Raw genomic sequence first — 19,437 nt, forward strand, 5'->3', positions numbered from 1 at the left:
GCAGCGGCGGCCTTATCCATTGCGAGGCTCTGGGCGGCAGATCTTTGCGAGGCCCTTGTCCTTTGTGCAAAGTATGTGAATTGAAATAGTAGGCACTTATTAATATTAATATATACTGTATTATAAATTAAATTTATTTTATTGTTATAACTAATAGCCAAGGATAAAATAAAAAGTTTTAAATATCAACTTTTTTCTACTTGGTTGTTGCGCGAGGCCCCGGGCCATTGCCCTGCTCGCCACCCCCTAAGGCCGCCACTGATTTTGAATTATATTTACAGGCAGATAATGACTTACAGAATGGGTAAATATAGAATGACAAGGAGTCAGATAGTATTATTAAATATTGACAATGATAGCAATGATATGGAGTCTAAACGACTGGATTTTTACTCACACAACTAACATCCATATACTGTATACAGAAAGAAAATTCCGAATATTTTTCATTCATAAACGTTTTAAGTTCGATTGAGTCTAAAAATGTAAAAATCTTGGGAATCATTTTTTGATCGATCGCCATTTTACTTTCCCAGCCCTATGTTATACATAACAGAGCCGGAAAAGATCCATTACGTTATGAGCCATTCTGGTATGAATACCTGGCTTGTATAATTTATGTTTTGTCTCTCTCGGCATATCATTTTTCTGAAACATTCAAAATGGCTCATCCTAACAATGCAACTGTTGTATTGGATCTAACACCGAAGTGAGTATTCGTTATATTGAGAATTTAAGCATAATGATTTTTACAGAGGCTGTATTTTTATACAATTGTTTCTGAAATAGAAAGTAATATAGAAAACATTGCAAGTTATCGCTATATATATAGTAGAGAGAGAAGAGAGAGTGAGTCTATACCGGATGGCCTTATTTATGGGTTCGTATTACAGCACAGTTTGTCCATGGTCCTGGTCGAATGCCCACCGTGGCAAAAGAATTTGAAGGATAAACATATCTATAATATATATATCTAAATATATAAATAAAAAAGATCGCTTTGTAAAACGTACCAATAATGATATGCTGGGAAACTTGCGATAGATATTGGTATCGGTATGGTATCATTGGTGTTAGTATATAAAAATATTTAGGAAAAATAAGTTTTGATAATTAGATGTTAATTAAATAATAAGTACTAATTTCCTCTATCTTTGTGAGACAGTTTAAATAAAATATGAGTGCTTTTCAACGTATACTTAAAAATATCTATATCAAGTTTTAGCAATTCTATAAAATATTCCCTATATCACTTTTCAGAAAATTTTACAGGAAAGCTTATGAAAACGCCATAATGTAAATATCTAGTGTACCAGATCCCCTTAAGCTGCCAGTCGAATTCATCGAGTGACATTTCCACTTTCCAGGACGAGGACTTAGGGATTGGATTTTGGGAAGCAGTGTAGATGTTAAGTGACGGAGTTGTGTACAGCGACGATGCGAGATATGTAAATAAATGCGTGCACTGAAGAAATGAGCTAGTGATTCAATTGTAGATGTTATCGTGAGGGGTGTGTGTAAGGATGTGTTGTAGTGAAATAGAAGAAACCGCGAGCAATCTGATCGTTAGAATGCTGATCCCGTAATATCCCCGTTCATAAAATGGTCTTCGGTCCCCGGGTCCCACGTTAAATACTTACCACCTCGGAGGCATGCTCGCGGGAACTCAAGTGCAGAATTTTTCCATTCGTGAAGGGGTCTTCAGATTTCGGTTTCTGGGTCCTACGTTAAATACATTCTGGGAATGAAACGCCATTCGAAATTTTACGATGGAAACTCTTCAGCTATCCGAAATTCGATATTATAGAATGCAAATTAATCGTCATATAAATCTGTGGCAATACTTAATTCATTTCCATTGTTTTTGGTGAAGTATTGTTAAACAATAACCATAAAAATCATTGTTGGAACGATAAAGTTTAATTATTAAAGTCTGAAGAAATATATTTTAAATCAATTATACGGATTATTAATTAATACGGCTTTTTTTTAAAAGTTTCTATAATATTGTAAGCAGAAATTTTTTTTAAAAAAAAGTATTTAAATGTTTCCAATTGACGCTTTAGAAGGAGTTTCAATGCGCACAGAAGAGTTCAGTCTTCCATTTTCTTTTACATCGAGGAGTTGTATTGATAAGCGATATTCCTATAGAAAAAGTGCATGTTATGAGGACTACTTACAAATGTGATTGATACTAGAACCAGCAGATGAGCCCAGTGTTACTCGGACAAAAAGTAACAATTGCGAAGGTTAAAATTATTAAATTATAGTCGATCTCTCCGAGTGACACATACATATCTACGAGTGTTACTATTTATTTTCCTTCATTATTATTTATACTGACCAGAACTTTCAACTCCTAACAGTTTGGTCTCTCCTAACAGTTAACGTCTCACACTATGAGTTATTTTAGAAAATACCATTTTAAGTTTCTGGTAAACTTTAATTACTTTCTAATAGTTATATAGAGATTACGTATCAAATAAGAGATAAGTAATCTCTATATATTCCTATTATATCCAACGATACTGATGCACTTCACTGATTCTAACAAAGACTCATCCCCATAAAAAAATATTAAATGATAATTAAAAGAATTACATTGTTCGTGAGACCTCATAGGAAAAGTAGGCAAAGTTAAATATTTTTTTTTTTTTTTTTAAATATTAAACTTTGCCTACCTTTTGTATAAACAAGTATACTCTTGATGTTTTATATATATTTTTTAATTGTATATATTATAACTTTAATTGTATACAAATATATAAATTTAATAACAAACAATAAAAACATTTCATTTTACTTGATTACAACTTAGCATTAAATGCAATAAAATTAAAACTATTCAACACTTCGTACGAATACGCCACACTTCGTCACTCGAAAATCACCTGTCACAGGATTAAATAATAAAATGAATATTTAAATTGAATTTATAATCAAATTAGAATTTCTGTCCATTTTAGGTAAAGGCTTGTCGGTAGTTCTTTGTATTGTAAAATTTCTTAAAATCAAATTTTTTTGACGAATGTCAACGCCAGTTCAAAATTCCAGTCTGATAGAAATTTCGTAACGAATTTGTCCGTCCAATGGGCCCAGATGTGAAACAATCCAGTTTGAACAATAACAAATGTGACGTTTTCCGGGTCGTACCATCGAAGAGAGTCACTATAATAAAATGTTCTACAACGAAAAAGTTTGTATTAATATACAAAAAAATAAGTCAACCCCCCTATAACACTGTTGATTTTTCCGTTTTATATGAATTCCATGTTGTACGAGTCACTTAGATTTTACAAATACGTGAGCCGTTCACAGCCCGGCACATGTATTTGTAAAATTAAGCGACTCGTACAACATGGAATTCATATAAAACGGAAAAATCAACAGTATTATAAGGGGGTCGACTGTAATGAACGAGTAATCAATGTATAAGTAAGCAGCACTTACATTATCTCTTTCATAGTTACTGAAATCGTCAGAAAGGTAATGACAAAGAAGTTAAACAGCAGTATACGAACAAATTCTACTTTCTCTGGATCGGTATAAACGTCTTCCATCATTACTAAGTTCAATACTCCAAGGGATAACAACACCAAGAGCTGAAACCAAGGAAATAATATTAAAATAATTATTTTATTCTAAACCAAATAAAGAATTTCAATATTTCCACTTAAACTGCACTTCTTGATACTTACATTTAATAAGGAATCGTTAGAATTAAATAGGAAAAAATATAATATTTCCAATAAAATAATAAGATATTCCATTAAGTCGTCCATATTAAAATCCATTAAAATTTTTGTCAATTAAAATCTCCAGACTCGTCTTTTGCTCTTTACCTCGTCTTACCTTTTTACCTTCTCTTTGGTGATAATTATGCAGATTACAAGGGTTTTTAATAAAAATTTATCTACTTGAGATCAATTTTCACGAAAATTATTTTTATAATTTCATTTTAAAATAATAAATAATTTAGGTATTTATAATATTTCAAATAATTCGATTTTATCGTTCCTTCAAAATCGATAAATATGAAGCAACTGACGGTTTAATGATCAATTATTTTTAAATTATTACTAGTTTATATTATTTGTACACGAAACATAACAAATTATAAAACTTTATTCAATCATTACGTTTTAAATTCGTAATTATTTCGCAATGGAAAGTCGTGATATGGGAACGTCAAAAGCTTTTTATTGTACAGTATCGGTATCGTTACCAATGTCATTTTTAATAAAACAATATTTCGGTTTTCAAACCCACATTGGTGGTTCATTGCGGATTTATTTCATTGAAAATTATTCCAAAGTTTATTTCATTATAAGCATTTTGAATTATTATCACTTTATATACACTTTAAAGCAACCGTGAAAGGAATCGTGATGTGAAAGGAACCGTGAAAGGAATGTTGGCTGTGCGTGTAATGCACGCACAGCCAACAGTGGGTTTGAAAACATGCTCTTAGGTTTTTCGGAGAGGTTTTCACATCTAAGATGTTTACTATAATCTAGAGTAAAGCTTTCTAGACTTAGTAGTTTTTTTCTCCATAAACGTCTGCAGTGCCAGTTGAAAAAAAAGAAAATATATAGCATTCTGGTGATTTTTGCACTTTTCAATTGCTTGTATTATTCAACCGCTATATAGAAAATTTTGAAAGTTTTGCATACAATCCAAGGAAGATATTCGAAATTACTTCAGGGTTTTTGAGAGGCGAAAAATCGATCCCAAAAATAGGCAACTCTTCCTGTATATATAGTCAGTCAGTAAATTTTGTACTTGGCGGGGAGTCGCTGCCGTGATTCCTGATATTAATATAGACTTATATAATTTAAATCAGTTCAATATTTTGCTATTTAAAAATTTAAATTCTGCCAGAATGAATTAGAATTAATATGTCTTGTCTTGGATCGGCTAGTTGGGCATGAGTTTCTAAGCTATGATAAAATGTAAAATAATTGCCATGTAATAGTAGTATGTTGTATGCGTTTATGATGGTCGTTACGCGGAGAATCATGCCTTCCGGGAGGTCTTTTAAGGATAACTGGACCCTATTCAAGCGTTACAGACGTGTTATTTTGTGGAAAAAAGAAAAAAATGCCTAGGGGAAAGTGTAAGAGGTCAGCTAACTTTTAGATCTAAAACAGGGCTTCTTAAACTATGAATCGCGACCCCATTTTGGGTCGCTTAGCGAAATCTTGGGGTCGTCAGATTTTAATCTATATATATAAAAATGAATGTATGTGTGTGTGTGTGTGTGTGTGTGTGTCCATGCATTATCGCACCGTTTATCCGATTGCCGTGAAACTTTGGGAAGTTGTTTAATATACTCCGGCAAAGGTTTGTGGCATAGTACGATTGCCATAAAACTTCGGAAAGTTTCTTAATACACTCCCGCGAAGGTTTTTGGCATAGTACATTTATCCTACGATAGATGGCGCGCGTTTACACGAGCATTTGAGCACAGTGTGTTCGATCCATTTTAAATTGTGAAGACCATTTCCCCCTTCAAAAAATATTTCTATATATGCATTTGTGAACTGTTATTTACGATATTCGTAATAATGTTTGTTTAATCACTTTATTTCAACTTTATTTTGCTAATTACGTATTCGCTCGAACTTTGTTAAAACTTTATACCGAACAACAACCGAAGTTGTAGAAGGAAATTCGCCTATTTTACCGATCTAGGGATCCCCTTTTCCAAATTTTAATATCATCTAATAATTTCAAAAGACAAATTACAATAAAACGGTTTATTATCCAACTATCAGAAATTTCACAACATGCCAAGGAAGAGAGGAAGGAGCAATTAAATAATAAAAATTATAAAGGATTTAAAAATATATATAAAAATGGGGAATATCGCACTTCTGACAATCGCAGTGAGTGTGTGAGCTAAATTTGGAGAATCCGTGCTTCTCGCATGGACAACTGTATGTGGCCGGCTCACGCATCGAAAAACCTTCCGATTTATTCGTGTACGCTCCAGACGGAAAAACAAAAAATATCGTGTATCCACAAACACTCCAATAAATAAATAGAATTGAAACGACACTTTGAAATGTTTTCCCGATGAAAATGAATAATAATAATAAGTTTCAATAAAAATAATAAAATGTAAATTGAATTTTATCATAACGAGTTTGCTTGAATTTCCTTTCTTCTGAGATCGCAGCATTGCGCGACGGGTAAGCTAGTGCAAAATATTAAAAATAATTTGTGAGAGTTTGAAAATGGCACGCTTTGTGTCATAGGTTTCGTGAGTTGAGCTTCTGGTGTATCGAGACAACGATTCAGCAACACTGATTATAGTGTGAACTGGTGTATTATTGTCGCTTTTCAGTGTATTCAGTTGTCTCTGTTCTATTGTAACACAAGAGTGAACTGTGGTAGTACACCATTATTGTTTTTGCAAATTTGTATATATCTTTATTTTATATATTTTTTTTGAGTCGCGAAAAAAATCACAATCATAAATGAGGTCGTGAATAAAAAAAAGTTTAAGAAGCCCTGATCTAAAAGAATAAGAACAACCGAGACCCTCGAAAGCAGTAAAGTAGGACTTGAGCAACATCGAGTAAGGATGGCTTTGTCAAGGGCTGCAGAAACAGCCTCACAAAGTCGAGCTCGGCTTGAATCTCTTCTCCATTTTTCAATCTCTACTTTCTCAAAAACAAATATTCTGTTATTATTGACAGGAAAATTTCTACTTCCAGTATAGTAAGGTTCGCATTGTTAAGCTGTTTGTTCGTTCGTTCTTTCGCTTACTTGATGGCTTGCCTTTACCAAGCCTTACGATCTTATTTAGAAAACAAGTTTTATAATTTTAATTACAATATAACTTAATAAAATTGTGTGTGGCGCCATCTGTTATGGAATTTTATTTAAAAAATTTATATTATTAATTACTATAAAATAGCAAAAAGCGTGATTTTGTGGGTTGGGATAAGGTAGGGATTCTTATAAAAGAGTATAAATGTTAATAACGAGTAAAATCCATATTAAGTTTGACCCTACTGGAGATACACACTGTAGTGGTTGATGCACCACTTGAGTGTTCGTTGATTTATAAAATAACCGAAGCTTAATACAGTAGAGCGTCGTTTATCCGAAAGTCGATTGTCCGAAACGTCGGTTATCCGAAAGCATTCCAGTCGGCAAATCTAAATTTTCGCTAGTGCTGTGGCGCTGCAATCTTTGGCTATATCTTAGGCTACTCCAATATTTTTTATGTTCGTGTGTGTTTTAGCTGGCAGCACTGTCACTTTTGTGTGGNCATTATTGTTTTTGCAAATTTGTATATATCTTTATTTTATATATTTTTTTTGAGTCGCGAAAAAAATCACAATCATAAATGAGGTCGTGAATAAAAAAAAGTTTAAGAAGCCCTGATCTAAAAGAATAAGAACAACCGAGACCCTCGAAAGCAGTAAAGTAGGACTTGAGCAACATCGAGTAAGGATGGCTTTGTCAAGGGCTGCAGAAACAGCCTCACAAAGTCGAGCTCGGCTTGAATCTCTTCTCCATTTTTCAATCTCTACTTTCTCAAAAACAAATATTCTGTTATTATTGACAGGAAAATTTCTACTTCCAGTATAGTAAGGTTCGCATTGTTAAGCTGTTTGTTCGTTCGTTCTTTCGCTTACTTGATGGCTTGCCTTTACCAAGCCTTACGATCTTATTTAGAAAACAAGTTTTATAATTTTAATTACAATATAACTTAATAAAATTGTGTGTGGCGCCATCTGTTATGGAATTTTATTTAAAAAATTTATATTATTAATTACTATAAAATGGCAAAAAGCGTGATTTTGTGGGTTGGGATAAGGTAGGGATTCTTATAAAAGAGTATAAATGTTAATAACGAGTAAAATCCATATTAAGTTTGACCCTACTGGAGATACACACTGTAGTGGTTGATGCACCACTTGAGTGTTCGTTGATTTATAAAATAACCGAAGCTTAATACAGTAGAGCGTCGTTTATCCGAAAGTCGATTGTCCGAAACGTCGGTTATCCGAAAGCATTCCAGTCGGCAAATCTAAATTTTCGCTAGTGCTGTGGCGCTGCAATCTTTGGCTATATCTTAGGCTACTCCAATATTTTTTATGTTCGTGTGTGTTTTAGCTGGCAGCACTGTCACTTTTGTGTGGTGTTTTTTTGAGGACTGTGTGTCATGCTGAATCGAACGTCTTTGATACTAGATAACTTCTAAAGTATGATTTTTTTTGTTTTTATATTTTTCAATATATTTATTTTGTAAAAAATAAAGGAATAATTTTTAACGATACAATAGCCACGATTATTATTTTAAAAAGTTTACGTTAGGCTTAACATCGACGAAAATTCACCGCGAAGCGACATGCAACGGAGAAAAATTTCAACACGGGATAGGTTAATGTATTTTTCGTACATAATCGGTTATCCGAAAAATAAGTTATCCGAACAACCCCAGTTCCCAATTTATTCGGATAAACGACGTTCTACTGTATCTCACCATAAAAATTTATTTACAATCACGTATAAGATTTTGTTTTACACTTATTGAGTAAAGTTCGATCGGTTACTAGCATGCGTCGGTAAAAAACATTCACTTGTCTTGAGTAGGGTAGCCGAGAGACAGAAGAAGAATATGGCTGACGAACTGCACCTGTTTTAATAGCTCCATCTGGATTTTCCGATGCAACGCTAGGTTACAATTATTCGACCGCCACACACACGATCCCCTCTATCTCCCTACCCGCTCGACCTTTTACTACCAAACTTTAATATCGTCAATATATAAACCAACATGCCCAATTGCCTTTTTTTCTTTCTTGGGTTCAGAGGGTATGAAAACGTGGAGATTTGTAATTAAAAAAAAACTTGGAGGGTCAAATTTAACACGATTTCAATACTTTTCCTTGTTGTGTATACAAAACATCTGGAAGGTAATAAACACTAAAGCATGTGGAGAATGTATAACGACTGAAAAATATTCTGTATTATTCAACAAATGCGCCGAGTTAATGCACGTAATTAGTACTATATCATCTTGTTTCTATTTAGTTACTACTGATATACCAGTTACTTTTAAGCTTTAATAATTGCTGTAAGTAGTCCACACTTTCAGTCAAACAAATACAATTAACGCGATTCTGGGAAATTTTTATCTCGCGATATTCAGACCTTATTCTCGTGTAATTAAAATTAAAATTACACCACAAAAATGCCACTTCATTCTGTGTATTTCTGTGAAAACCACATCACATTAATGTAAATACTCAGCTGATTTACACCACGCGGGGGAGAGGGGAGGGTTAAGAAACGAACTTTGAACTTGAATATAAGGAGCATTGATGATATTAAATTTTGGTTAAAAGTCAAGGTGATGATGGTAGAGGGAGGTCATTATATTATATCTTAGAGTGGGGTAGACTCTTAATGAAGATTTTACTCGTTACTATCATTTACAATTTTTTTATAAAACTCATTCTCATTTTCAAAATTAAGCCTTTTGTCATTTTATAATAATTAATAACATAAAAAGTTTTAGTAAGAAAATTTCGTAACAGATGGCGCTACATACAATTTTATTTGTTTATTGTGAATATGTCAAGAAAATTCAAGCTGTCTTGTAAGAACTGTATTTAGCTTTTTCGATCGATAAATTACACCGTTTATCGAATATTTGTCATTTACCCCGTCTGTCGATCGAACACATTTTGTTAACGTAATTAATCCGATATTATCGAATTTCGAAAGACACAACTAAGTTTAATTGAGGAACTGAAACCTCATTTGAAAAGGCGTACACGTCATTCTTAGTGTTAGGATCTTAGAGTGTAAAGATCTCTAATCGTGAAATTCCCTTTTAATCTCTAACAAAGAATTTCAGGTTGGTTGATTATAACGGACTGGACTCCGGTCACATCCTGCTCGTCTAACTGACCCGAACAAAAGATGTCCCCAAATCTCGCGCCCACACGTAGGTGTAACCTGATCGGGCCCAGGTCGTTAGGTTTTCGCACATGCAAAAACAACCGACCCCCAACACATAGCATACAATTTTCTTAATCGTGTTAAAATTATAAACAGAACTGTTATAATCAATTATACAGAGATTATTCTCTAACAATTACCCTTTCCACAAGAGTTAGTAGTTTTATCTATTAATCCTTGTAAATTATTATTGTTTTTCACTCGACTCCCTCCATCAACGCCAGAATTTTAATAGAAGGAAAGTGATGCCTTCTTTTTCTCTCTTCTATTTTACCACCGAAACTGACGTCAGGGACAATATGTGCCATTTAGAAGTTCCCGGACTATATTCTTATTAGACAAAACACTAGTCTCGAAATCGGATCAATGATATCTTGTCGTAAATCGAAAATCGGGTTACGATAAACTTCGTAAATTGCAGATACATATGTCGTAAATTTTCTCCTTTTCTACAGATCCTTTCCTTTTTCTACAAATGGCGTTAGGGACATATCTAGTACTTGCTAATATACTACAGCATTAATACATCCAAAGATAAAAGCTAGAGTTGTCTACCACTTTATCCAAATGCATACCGTACCATAACACTTCCACACATAACTGCCATGTTGAGTGAAATAATTCATTTTTCTAGTATTGGGCCAATAGCTTCTGCAGCATCTGGCCCATCCGTGTTGAATTTTTTCTATCACTTCATATAACTACAGTAGAGCGTCGATTATCCGAATCATTTACGGACTACAGTTGTTCGGAAGATCGATGTTTCGGATAACCGATTATGTACGAAAAAATATATTAATTTATTCCATCTTGACATTTTTCTCCGTTGCGTGTCGCTTCACGTTAAATTTTCGTCGATGTTAAGCCTAACAAAGACTATTGTATCGTTAAAAATTAATTTTTTATTTTTTACGAACAAATTAAATATATTGAAAAATATAAAAACAATAAAAAATTATACTTCAGAAGTTAATTTAGTATCAAAAACGTAAAATATTTGAGTAGCCCAAGACATAGGCAAAGATTACAGCGCCACAGCACTGGCGAAAATTTAAATTTGCGGACTGGAATTCTTTCAGATGATTGACTTTCGGATAATCGACGCTCTACTGTACTTGCCATTTGTCAGTCCATGTCGTGTGATATTTAGTCCACGCCAAATGCTTCTGTTTGTGGCTCATGTATGAGTAAAATTAGTTTTACTTTTATATTTTGTAGACGATTAGATAATTTCATAATTCTCTGTAATGTCGACTTTCACACATTCGTGACCAGATGAAATGCTTGCCTTAGACTAATTGTAAAATTGTTAAAATTTTTTGAAAATTACTAATTTTGACGAGATTCAGTGCAAAGGATCTTCTAATTCACCATTTTCTTCTATATTCTCTATTATAGATTACGTAATTTGCACATGAGAACGATTTTCCTTTTCCTATGATGAAACTTTTAATTTATCACGAATTCTGAAACTACAATTTTATATTTTTTAGAAATTTATCTTTAGCTAAGCTACTACTGTCCTCTATTTTATACTATTGTGAACTCTGTGTTATTTTGCATATTGATTGCAAATATTATTTTGCAATTTAACCGTTGAAGCAGAAATGGCTTTATCGTTTTGGAACAAGTTTATCCTATAAAACATTGGAAAAAAACATTTATACTTTATTTTGTTACTATTTTTGATAAACTTATTATTATACGATATCATGATAAATCAGTAATCTATTCCCTTCTATTGTTTTGTATTATTCTTTGCAAACAAATAGGAAGGAAAAGAAATAACTTTTCGTGTTGCCAAATTATAGGAAATCGGTATCCAGGTAGAACAACTGGGTCAAGGAGTGATTGATTATCTGTTTATTATAAAGTTCTATATTCATCCTTTGTGTTTACATGAGAATGTCTGTCCTCAAAGACACAGTAGTGTCAGACCTAGGGAATTCGATCCCGGTCCTTATTTCTAATCCCGGGATTTCGGGATTATACTTAGTCAATCCCGGGATCCCGGGAATATTTCGGTATTGAGGGTTAATAAAAAATAAGAAAATCTTACAGAAATCAACAAATCAAAGTTTAGACAAAAATCAATATATTTTACAGTATACACCTAGCTAATTTAATCACTCTAACTAATCAGACTCAGAGTCAGACTAACCAGACTTAAAATCACTCAGTCTTCATGTTAAATTTATTCTTTTTTAAGCATCACTGAGATCTCTTTAAACTCACATAAATTGAAAAAACCTTTGTGTAACAAACTGTGCAAATGAACGTTGAAAATTAACAAAAATCTCTCTTAACATCGACTAAATAGACTACTTTCATATAGCAACCTAGTAAGTAGGTAGTAAGATAAGTTTCTTAGCAAAAAGTATTTAAAAATAATATTAATCAGTCACATATTTCTTAAATATAAAGAAAACTAATCTAATAGGAACATTCTAATTTGAATTACGAAAATATGATCTGAGAAATAACAACGCATCCAGTGTCTCATCACCAAGTCTGCTTCTCAATTTGTTGCACATATATGCAGCTGCTGAGAAAACGCGTTTAGGTTTGATGGAAGTTGGAGAAATCGTTAGTAAATACTTATAAGCCCGTTTTAGTTATAGCTTCGAGGACACAGGGAGGTTGGAAGAAAACAGTCCGGTCGACACAGATCGGGATTGTAGGAGTAAAGGCTACAATCCCGATTGTTTCGACCATTGTAAGCATGCCTTTCTAAAAATAAACACGTTAATTTTGTAAATTCGGTCTCTGTGTGAGTCTCTCAGCATCCAGCAAACCACTACTCCCAAACGTAAAAAGACTTTCTCGCATCATCCTGACAGATCACGGGCAAGGCGAGGGTCGTAACCTTTTCACCTAAGATCGACCCCCCTAAGCGAGAGGCGTCGGGTCTATATTAACCACACTGGCAAAACAAGATGGCTGACACATTGACAGGTAAAACGCACTGAGTAATGCTCTTGACTGCGCCAGAAAATCGATTGGCGCCCGCGAAAATTCAAAAATACAAAAATGAAGTATATTACCAAGTAACCCAGTGAGAACTGCTTGCCTATCATTTTAGTTCAAAATACAAGAAGTTTTATTCCAAGCAAGCATCGCAAGCCCGCTAGTTTAATTTCTGCTGCTTGCTTGGAATAAAATTTCTCATATTTTATATTAAAATGATAGGCAAGCAATTCTGTAAAAGCACTGGCACTGAACGTTTTGCTTCATGCAGTCTATTTTGCAACTTTTTTAAAATGATGTCAATCCCGAAAATCTCGGGATTAGTAAAACTTAATCCCGAAAATTTTGGGACTGAAAAGTAGTCGGGATCTCGGGATCCCGATTTTCGAGATCCCGGGATCAAATCCTCTAGTCAGACCTGACGACTTAATCATCGCTGATGCGATGTCGACTCTTCGGTTCCGTGGTGCGGAAGCATAGGGGGTGCTTCGCGCATTGTCACATCTGCGTGAGACTTAAGCCACAGCTAAGCCCATTGGCAAGCACAAGCCAATGGGAGTACGCGATAGCTGGGGCGCGCGTTGACAAGCACAAGCCAATGAAAACGTTTCATCTCAACTAAAGTTTACGACTCACAGCACGAAAAAAAAAGATTCGTGTTGAAAATTATACGGGTATTTAATTTCGATAAGCCTACACAACACAGTAAACAAAAATAACGTTAACGTGGTAACTGCAGTACTAGGGTTTCTCCAACGGGATCCCGGCTGTTTTAACCCCGAAAATTTCTAAAATTTTTTAAAAATTCACTTTTTTCTTATTTTGTGTTAAAGTTAAATTTTGCAAATAGAAAGTATAATTTTAATAGCGGCATCAAGCTTATGGTTCGATAATTCGGCAGTTCGTTTGGCTTTAATAATCTGCTTTATGAAGAAAAACTTCATATTTGCATACTTCGTACTCGTTTGTATCCTTGCTCAATTTGCACGACCTGGCATAATGCAGTTATTGAAGCTATCGGGGCATTGTTAAAAATTAAGAGAGAATAAACACGATTTTTTTTAAAACGCTATCTATTGATTACAGCGAGAAATCGCAACCACGCTTACCACCACTTACCGTGTAAACGAAATTCGCTTCTCTCGCCTCGTTTGCTCTCTTCGCTTTCACGCCCTTCGCATCTAGTGTAAATCGCGATATTATCTACATGCCAAGTATCGCAGCGATAGGACAACTACTTCTTGGTGTGGTAATTTTTATGGCCCTTTTACAACGATGAAATTGAAATATGGTCCTAATAATTTGTCACGGACTAGATATAGGCCTACATAGTAAATAAGTACAGTAATAACGATATATTCAATATGCTTTCAATTTAATAAATTCATAGAAGATACATGCTTTCCTATATTAAATATAACAATATGTTACAATTGCAACATATAGTGAAATTTTTTTATTCGATACACCTTGTGCCCGAAGGACTATCTTTAACTCTTGCAAGGACCGGTACCAGAATCTCCCCAAAGTACAGTACCTTCGGCAACATGTTGGCAGTAACATGTCCACCAATAGCAATAACCGTAGTCACTTCCGGCTTTCTTTTCACAAACTTCATTACAAGTTGGATTGTTCTCACCTAATCCACTGCATCCAAATTTGCAACCATTTGAAGCTAAAGGATAACCATCTCTCAACTCGCTTCTTGCTACTCCTAAATAGAATACGGTTTTAAATTTTCAAAAAAACTATTAACTTTTAGATATTCTCTAATATCTGACTTTCTGGATAGAAATATTTAAAATTAAGCAAATTTTAACAGGATTATCGATCAACTTACCTAAGAGTAGAATTGTCAGAGCAACTACGAATATGGAGTTCATGTCGGGAATTCGTCTCAAGTACATCGGAATTAATCATATTTATATCGTTTTCTAGTCGTAAACATCCATATTCCATATTAATTTTATTGAACGAAAAACAATAATAATTCTATAAATGTAAGAAAACAGCAGCTGTAACTATCTACAGATCATTTAATCGGAGTAATATAATTTGTTATAATGTTTTTTAATATAAACATTGATCGTAAATATGATTCTACATTTCACAACAGATAAATTATGTGAATCTTTATCTGACTGAAATTTCATCTTTGTAGTTAACTATCAGCTTATAATCTATAGTAACTATCGAATATCGTGTATAAAAATGATTAATGTACATAATAGTTTGCAATGCTCTGTGGTATATCAGTTTTGTGTTCTTTCCAATCTCACTGACGATTGCCATTTTTATTGTGAATCCATTCGATCCTAATCGAACGTTCGAAACTGGTTTGTAATATAACTGTAATGCCATATATGAATTATTAAATTTCCGAAAAATCTTTAATCAATTCTACTTTCAAATTTTAAGCGATAACACTCAAACAATTTACTCTGAATTGTAATAAATTATACCTAAATTATTGATGTCATAGAAGATAAAGAGGTGATTTGAGGTGTGAGGAATGCTACCCATTGAGAATTACACGAATCCAAATGGCAATCAAATCAACTACACAATCCTTAAACTACTTTTGTAAAATGTATAAAAAATATTGCTTTATTTAGCTCGAGGATATAATGCATGTACTGTCTGCAGAAAGGTCACATTTATAACTTACACTGAAATATAATTATTTCGAACTAATCGAAATGAATGCCTGAATATTCATAAGATTCTCATTCATAAATTTAATAATACTTAAAGTGATTTTGAAGTAAATCGAAATTTAATTATCTTAAATCTACTGTACTTTATGACAATTATTTCAATAAACATCTGGCGTACAAAAACATACAACGATTTATTGCTTCTATTAAAGGATATAACAGTTGGGTCACTATATATCAATAAAATTACATTTATAGTATCTGCATTTTATTACAGAATTAAGTATGAATATTAAAATATAATTCTTATCGACATTGCGGACAATATTAGTCAGCATCCCAAACCCATTGAAATCGGGTGGACCCCGGGCCACGTGGGCATAGACATAAACGAGGCGGCAGACAGAGCCGAGAGCACAGATACCCCAGCAGGCTCTTGGCATAGGTCACTTATGGCCCGCGATTTAATTTGGGAGTATAGAGAAAAACAAAAAATAGGGATCACAGAATTGTGGTCAGCAAACTTGCGGAATAAAGGACGAGATCACCTCAGACCCTTCGCTCCCTGGCCTTACAGGCACGCTTCTTCTCGGAACGCAGAGACCCTCTTGGCCCGCCTTAGAACAGACACTGCCCCTCTGAACGGGTTCCTCTGTTCTAGAAACCTACGAGCTTCACCAGACTGTCCACATTGTGGCGCTCAGGAGACATCTAGTCATTATTGGCTGACGTGCCCAAGGTATACGGAAGCCCGACAAGAACTCGGCCGTACTCTGAAGATAGACCTCGCAATCATCCAGACTTTAACACCCATATATTGGGCAAAAACAGACCTCTCACCTAGATAACACGAGCAGGCCCTCCAACGCTACGTAGCTCGCACACATCGATTTGTCTAATAACGGACAAGAGTACGGGAGAAAACACGATCCAGCCAGAATCTCCATATTAGAGAAGAAAGAAAGAAAGAATTAATATATAATATACATATACAGAAGAAACGTTTCTTAAAATGTTTTTTTAATTAATTCATAATTATTTTTACAAATAAAAAGCTTTACCTCACTTTTGGGTCATTTTGTATGTTAACTGTCAAAAATGTCTGATACTTTTCTTAAAATTATAATCAAATACTTTGCATTATCGTATTAATTAATAACAGAAATACAAATTATTATGTCATTATAGAAACTTGCCTAAACGTTTTTTTACGTGTTAAACTGTGTTAAAATTACGTATTAACGTTCTATTCTATCATCAAAACAGCGATACCAGCTTGGCACTTAAGGAATTTCGGTGCTTAAATATTTATGATGAGGTCCTCTGACTAATAAAAATCTTAGGAATATAATTTTTCGTTCTGAAGAGCGCAAAATTTCGCACTAGCGGCTGAATTTTCAAGTTAAAACTTTTTCCGAAAATCGAAACCGAACATGCAGAACAGATGTATATCAAATTTCATTACAGACGTTGCGGCCGACGTTTTCAACGCGAAAACCTGTACGTCGGAGGTTCAGCGCAGCCTTCCTGTAAGTCTAGAAGTTTGACAATGGCGTTTGGAACGTCAATGGAATCATGCTCGATGGGCCAAATGCCATTGTCAAACTTCTAGACTTACAGGAAGGCGGCGCTGAACGTCCGACGTACAGGTTTTCGCGTTGAAAACGTCGGCCGCAACCTCTCTATTGATATTTGCCCTATAGTTTCTCTTTTTTTGTGTGTAAGACCACCGGTAGGGGGAATCAACAGTTTACATGGCGTCTAAGGCACGTGCGACTAAATATCCAGATGGCACAACGCGCTGATTGGTCAACTGAATGACGTCAACCCACCGAAATAGGAAATGCTGGTCGATTCTATTTTGTGGTCGTCAGAACGAAGTCACGCAGAAATAGATTATTTTTTTAGTTGTAATATTGAGTGAGTATAAAGTGAAAATACAGTATAAAGTTTAGCTCGCATGTTTTCTTAAATTTATAAAAATAATTTTAAAACGGATTAATAAATTACTACGATTATTTTTTTGAACGAATTTTAACTTCATACTTGATCTTTACGTACCTCTGAACCAAATCATATACAATAGATCGTTTTAATAGCGCGATTAGTGTTTTAAATTTAAATATACGCGCACAGATAATAAATAACAGAAAATTTATAATTTGTTACAGATATTATTTATAAAAAGTTCGAGAAAGGTTGAAATTTATAATTAAGACGAATCAGATTATTTTTTGAATTTGTCACATGCACAGGGCTGTGGAGTCACGTAAAAATCTACCGACTCTGACTCCGATTCCGACTCCGACTCCGTTTCATATACATAACAAGTTGGTAAGTAAAAGGGAGTCGGAGTCGGCGGATTTTTTTGACGACTCCGACTCCGGCTAAAACACCAAAATTCCACGACTCCGACTCCGACTCCGACTCCACAGCCCTGCACATGTATTTAATATAGTTAGATGAAACAATAAAATTAGCTAAGTTTTGTATACCTCTGAAAGAGAAATTTTCACAAATCTTGCTTAACAAATTAAATGTAAAAGTTTTTGAACAATTTTGAATAAATAATAGGAGTACTCTCCATAGATTACTCTCGTCAGAAATTTTTTTTTTTATGCTTTAGTTAGGATTGACAGTTTTTTCTATCGATAGATATTTTGTGCTTTTGAATGTCAGTTCAAAATCTGTGTGTTAAGAAACAATACTTTTCAAATTCAGAAATTTCATGTATCCAGTTACGTAAAAGATATATCTGTAAATATGTTTAATCAAATTTGTATGACCATTTTTCAAATTAAAAGTATAGAATTCTTGTATAAATTATTTAACAATCAATAATACTGTAAGTATTTAAATTCCTTCGAATATGTTAAATAAGAATTTCCACACATTTCATCATGGAAATCGTTTATCGATATAAGTGCCAGGAAAAAGTAATGTTGCATTTGTACTGTAATGTTTTCATAGTAAGCTATTTTTGTTTGTGTTGCGTAGAAAAATATAAAGCGAAGTGATATTCGGTTTCTATATTTAAGTTTCCACAGGAATTGATTTGAGAGGCAAACCAGTGGATTAGAGAATTTGTAGAAAAAAAGAACTTATTATTTAAAATGTTTTAACAATTATGCACTAAAAACTATGAATTATATTTAGAGTTTTTTTTAACTCTTTCCGCCCTGTGGGCACTAAGAGGGCCTCTTTTTGCAAGCCCATTATGGGTTCGGCCAGGCCCACAATGGGGTTGCCGGGGGACGGGCCCGACATATCTGAACGGATCACCCCCCGAAAAATTCTTGGGGACCCGTTCGGATTCGAGCCCGGGTCCCCCAGAGCGGTAGGCTGCCACCTTGACCACTCGGCCATTTGGCCGAGCGGTCAAGGTTATTTTGACATTAATGTTAAAATTATTGCAAAATTGAAAATGTTGCAATAATTTTAACATTAATGTCAATACACACAAGAGCTCGTGAAATTATAAATAAATGCCTTTTATCGAGTTTTAGATGAAATGTCTATAATTATAACGTCTGCCCGCTCTCAAAACTCTTACATAAATTAAGCTAATCGATCAACATTTGCAGTATGTTGACGTCATTCAGCCGACCAATCAGCGCGTTGTGCCGTCCTTATATTTAATAGAGATATTTAGTCGCACGTCCTAAGGCTACGTCCTACTACACGGTCGCGTACAGCGACGTTGATATTTCATCTATCATAACAAGTTATATTATTTATATCATATCTTATTAATTTAATAACGTTTTATTATATAATACGACCTTGTTATATTATTTATATCATATCTTATTAATTTAATAACGTT

The 19,437-nt window shown here is 34.0% G+C and overlaps 2 protein-coding genes and 1 long non-coding RNA gene across 3 annotated transcripts in view; all 3 read right to left on the reverse strand.

Moving 5' to 3' along the window:
- LOC111630751 overlaps window positions 1–2,076 on the reverse strand; it is a 6,330-nt gene extending 4,254 nt beyond the window's left edge. Inside the window, exon 1 of the long non-coding RNA XR_002757579.1 lies at window positions 1,641–2,076. This is a non-coding gene — a long non-coding RNA (uncharacterized LOC111630751). The remainder of the gene's footprint in view (window positions 1–1,640) is intronic.
- A 912-nt stretch (window positions 2,077–2,988) lies between these two features.
- LOC111630749 lies at window positions 2,989–3,864 on the reverse strand. The gene is made up of 3 exons (XM_023374901.1): window positions 3,699–3,864; window positions 3,451–3,602; window positions 2,989–3,183 (listed from the first exon to the last, which is right to left on the reverse strand). The coding sequence occupies exons 1-3, from the start codon at window positions 3,792–3,794 to the stop codon at window positions 3,012–3,014; spliced, it is 420 nt and encodes a 139-aa protein (XP_023230669.1). The 5' UTR covers window positions 3,795–3,864; the 3' UTR covers window positions 2,989–3,011.
- Window positions 3,865–14,413: 10,549 nt separating this feature from the next.
- On the reverse strand, window positions 14,414–14,900 carry LOC111630724 (alpha-toxin Cn12). Its single transcript, XM_023374868.1, has 2 exons — window positions 14,795–14,900; window positions 14,414–14,668 (listed from the first exon to the last, which is right to left on the reverse strand). The coding sequence occupies exons 1-2, from the start codon at window positions 14,859–14,861 to the stop codon at window positions 14,445–14,447; spliced, it is 291 nt and encodes a 96-aa protein (XP_023230636.1). The 5' UTR covers window positions 14,862–14,900; the 3' UTR covers window positions 14,414–14,444.
- Between the last annotated feature and the right edge of the window lie 4,537 nt (window positions 14,901–19,437).

Source organism: Centruroides sculpturatus, unplaced genomic scaffold, assembly GCF_000671375.1.
Source record: "Centruroides sculpturatus isolate CEXI.00-Female unplaced genomic scaffold, Cexi_2.0 scaffold444, whole genome shotgun sequence".
NCBI lineage: Eukaryota > Metazoa > Arthropoda > Arachnida > Scorpiones > Buthidae > Centruroides > Centruroides sculpturatus.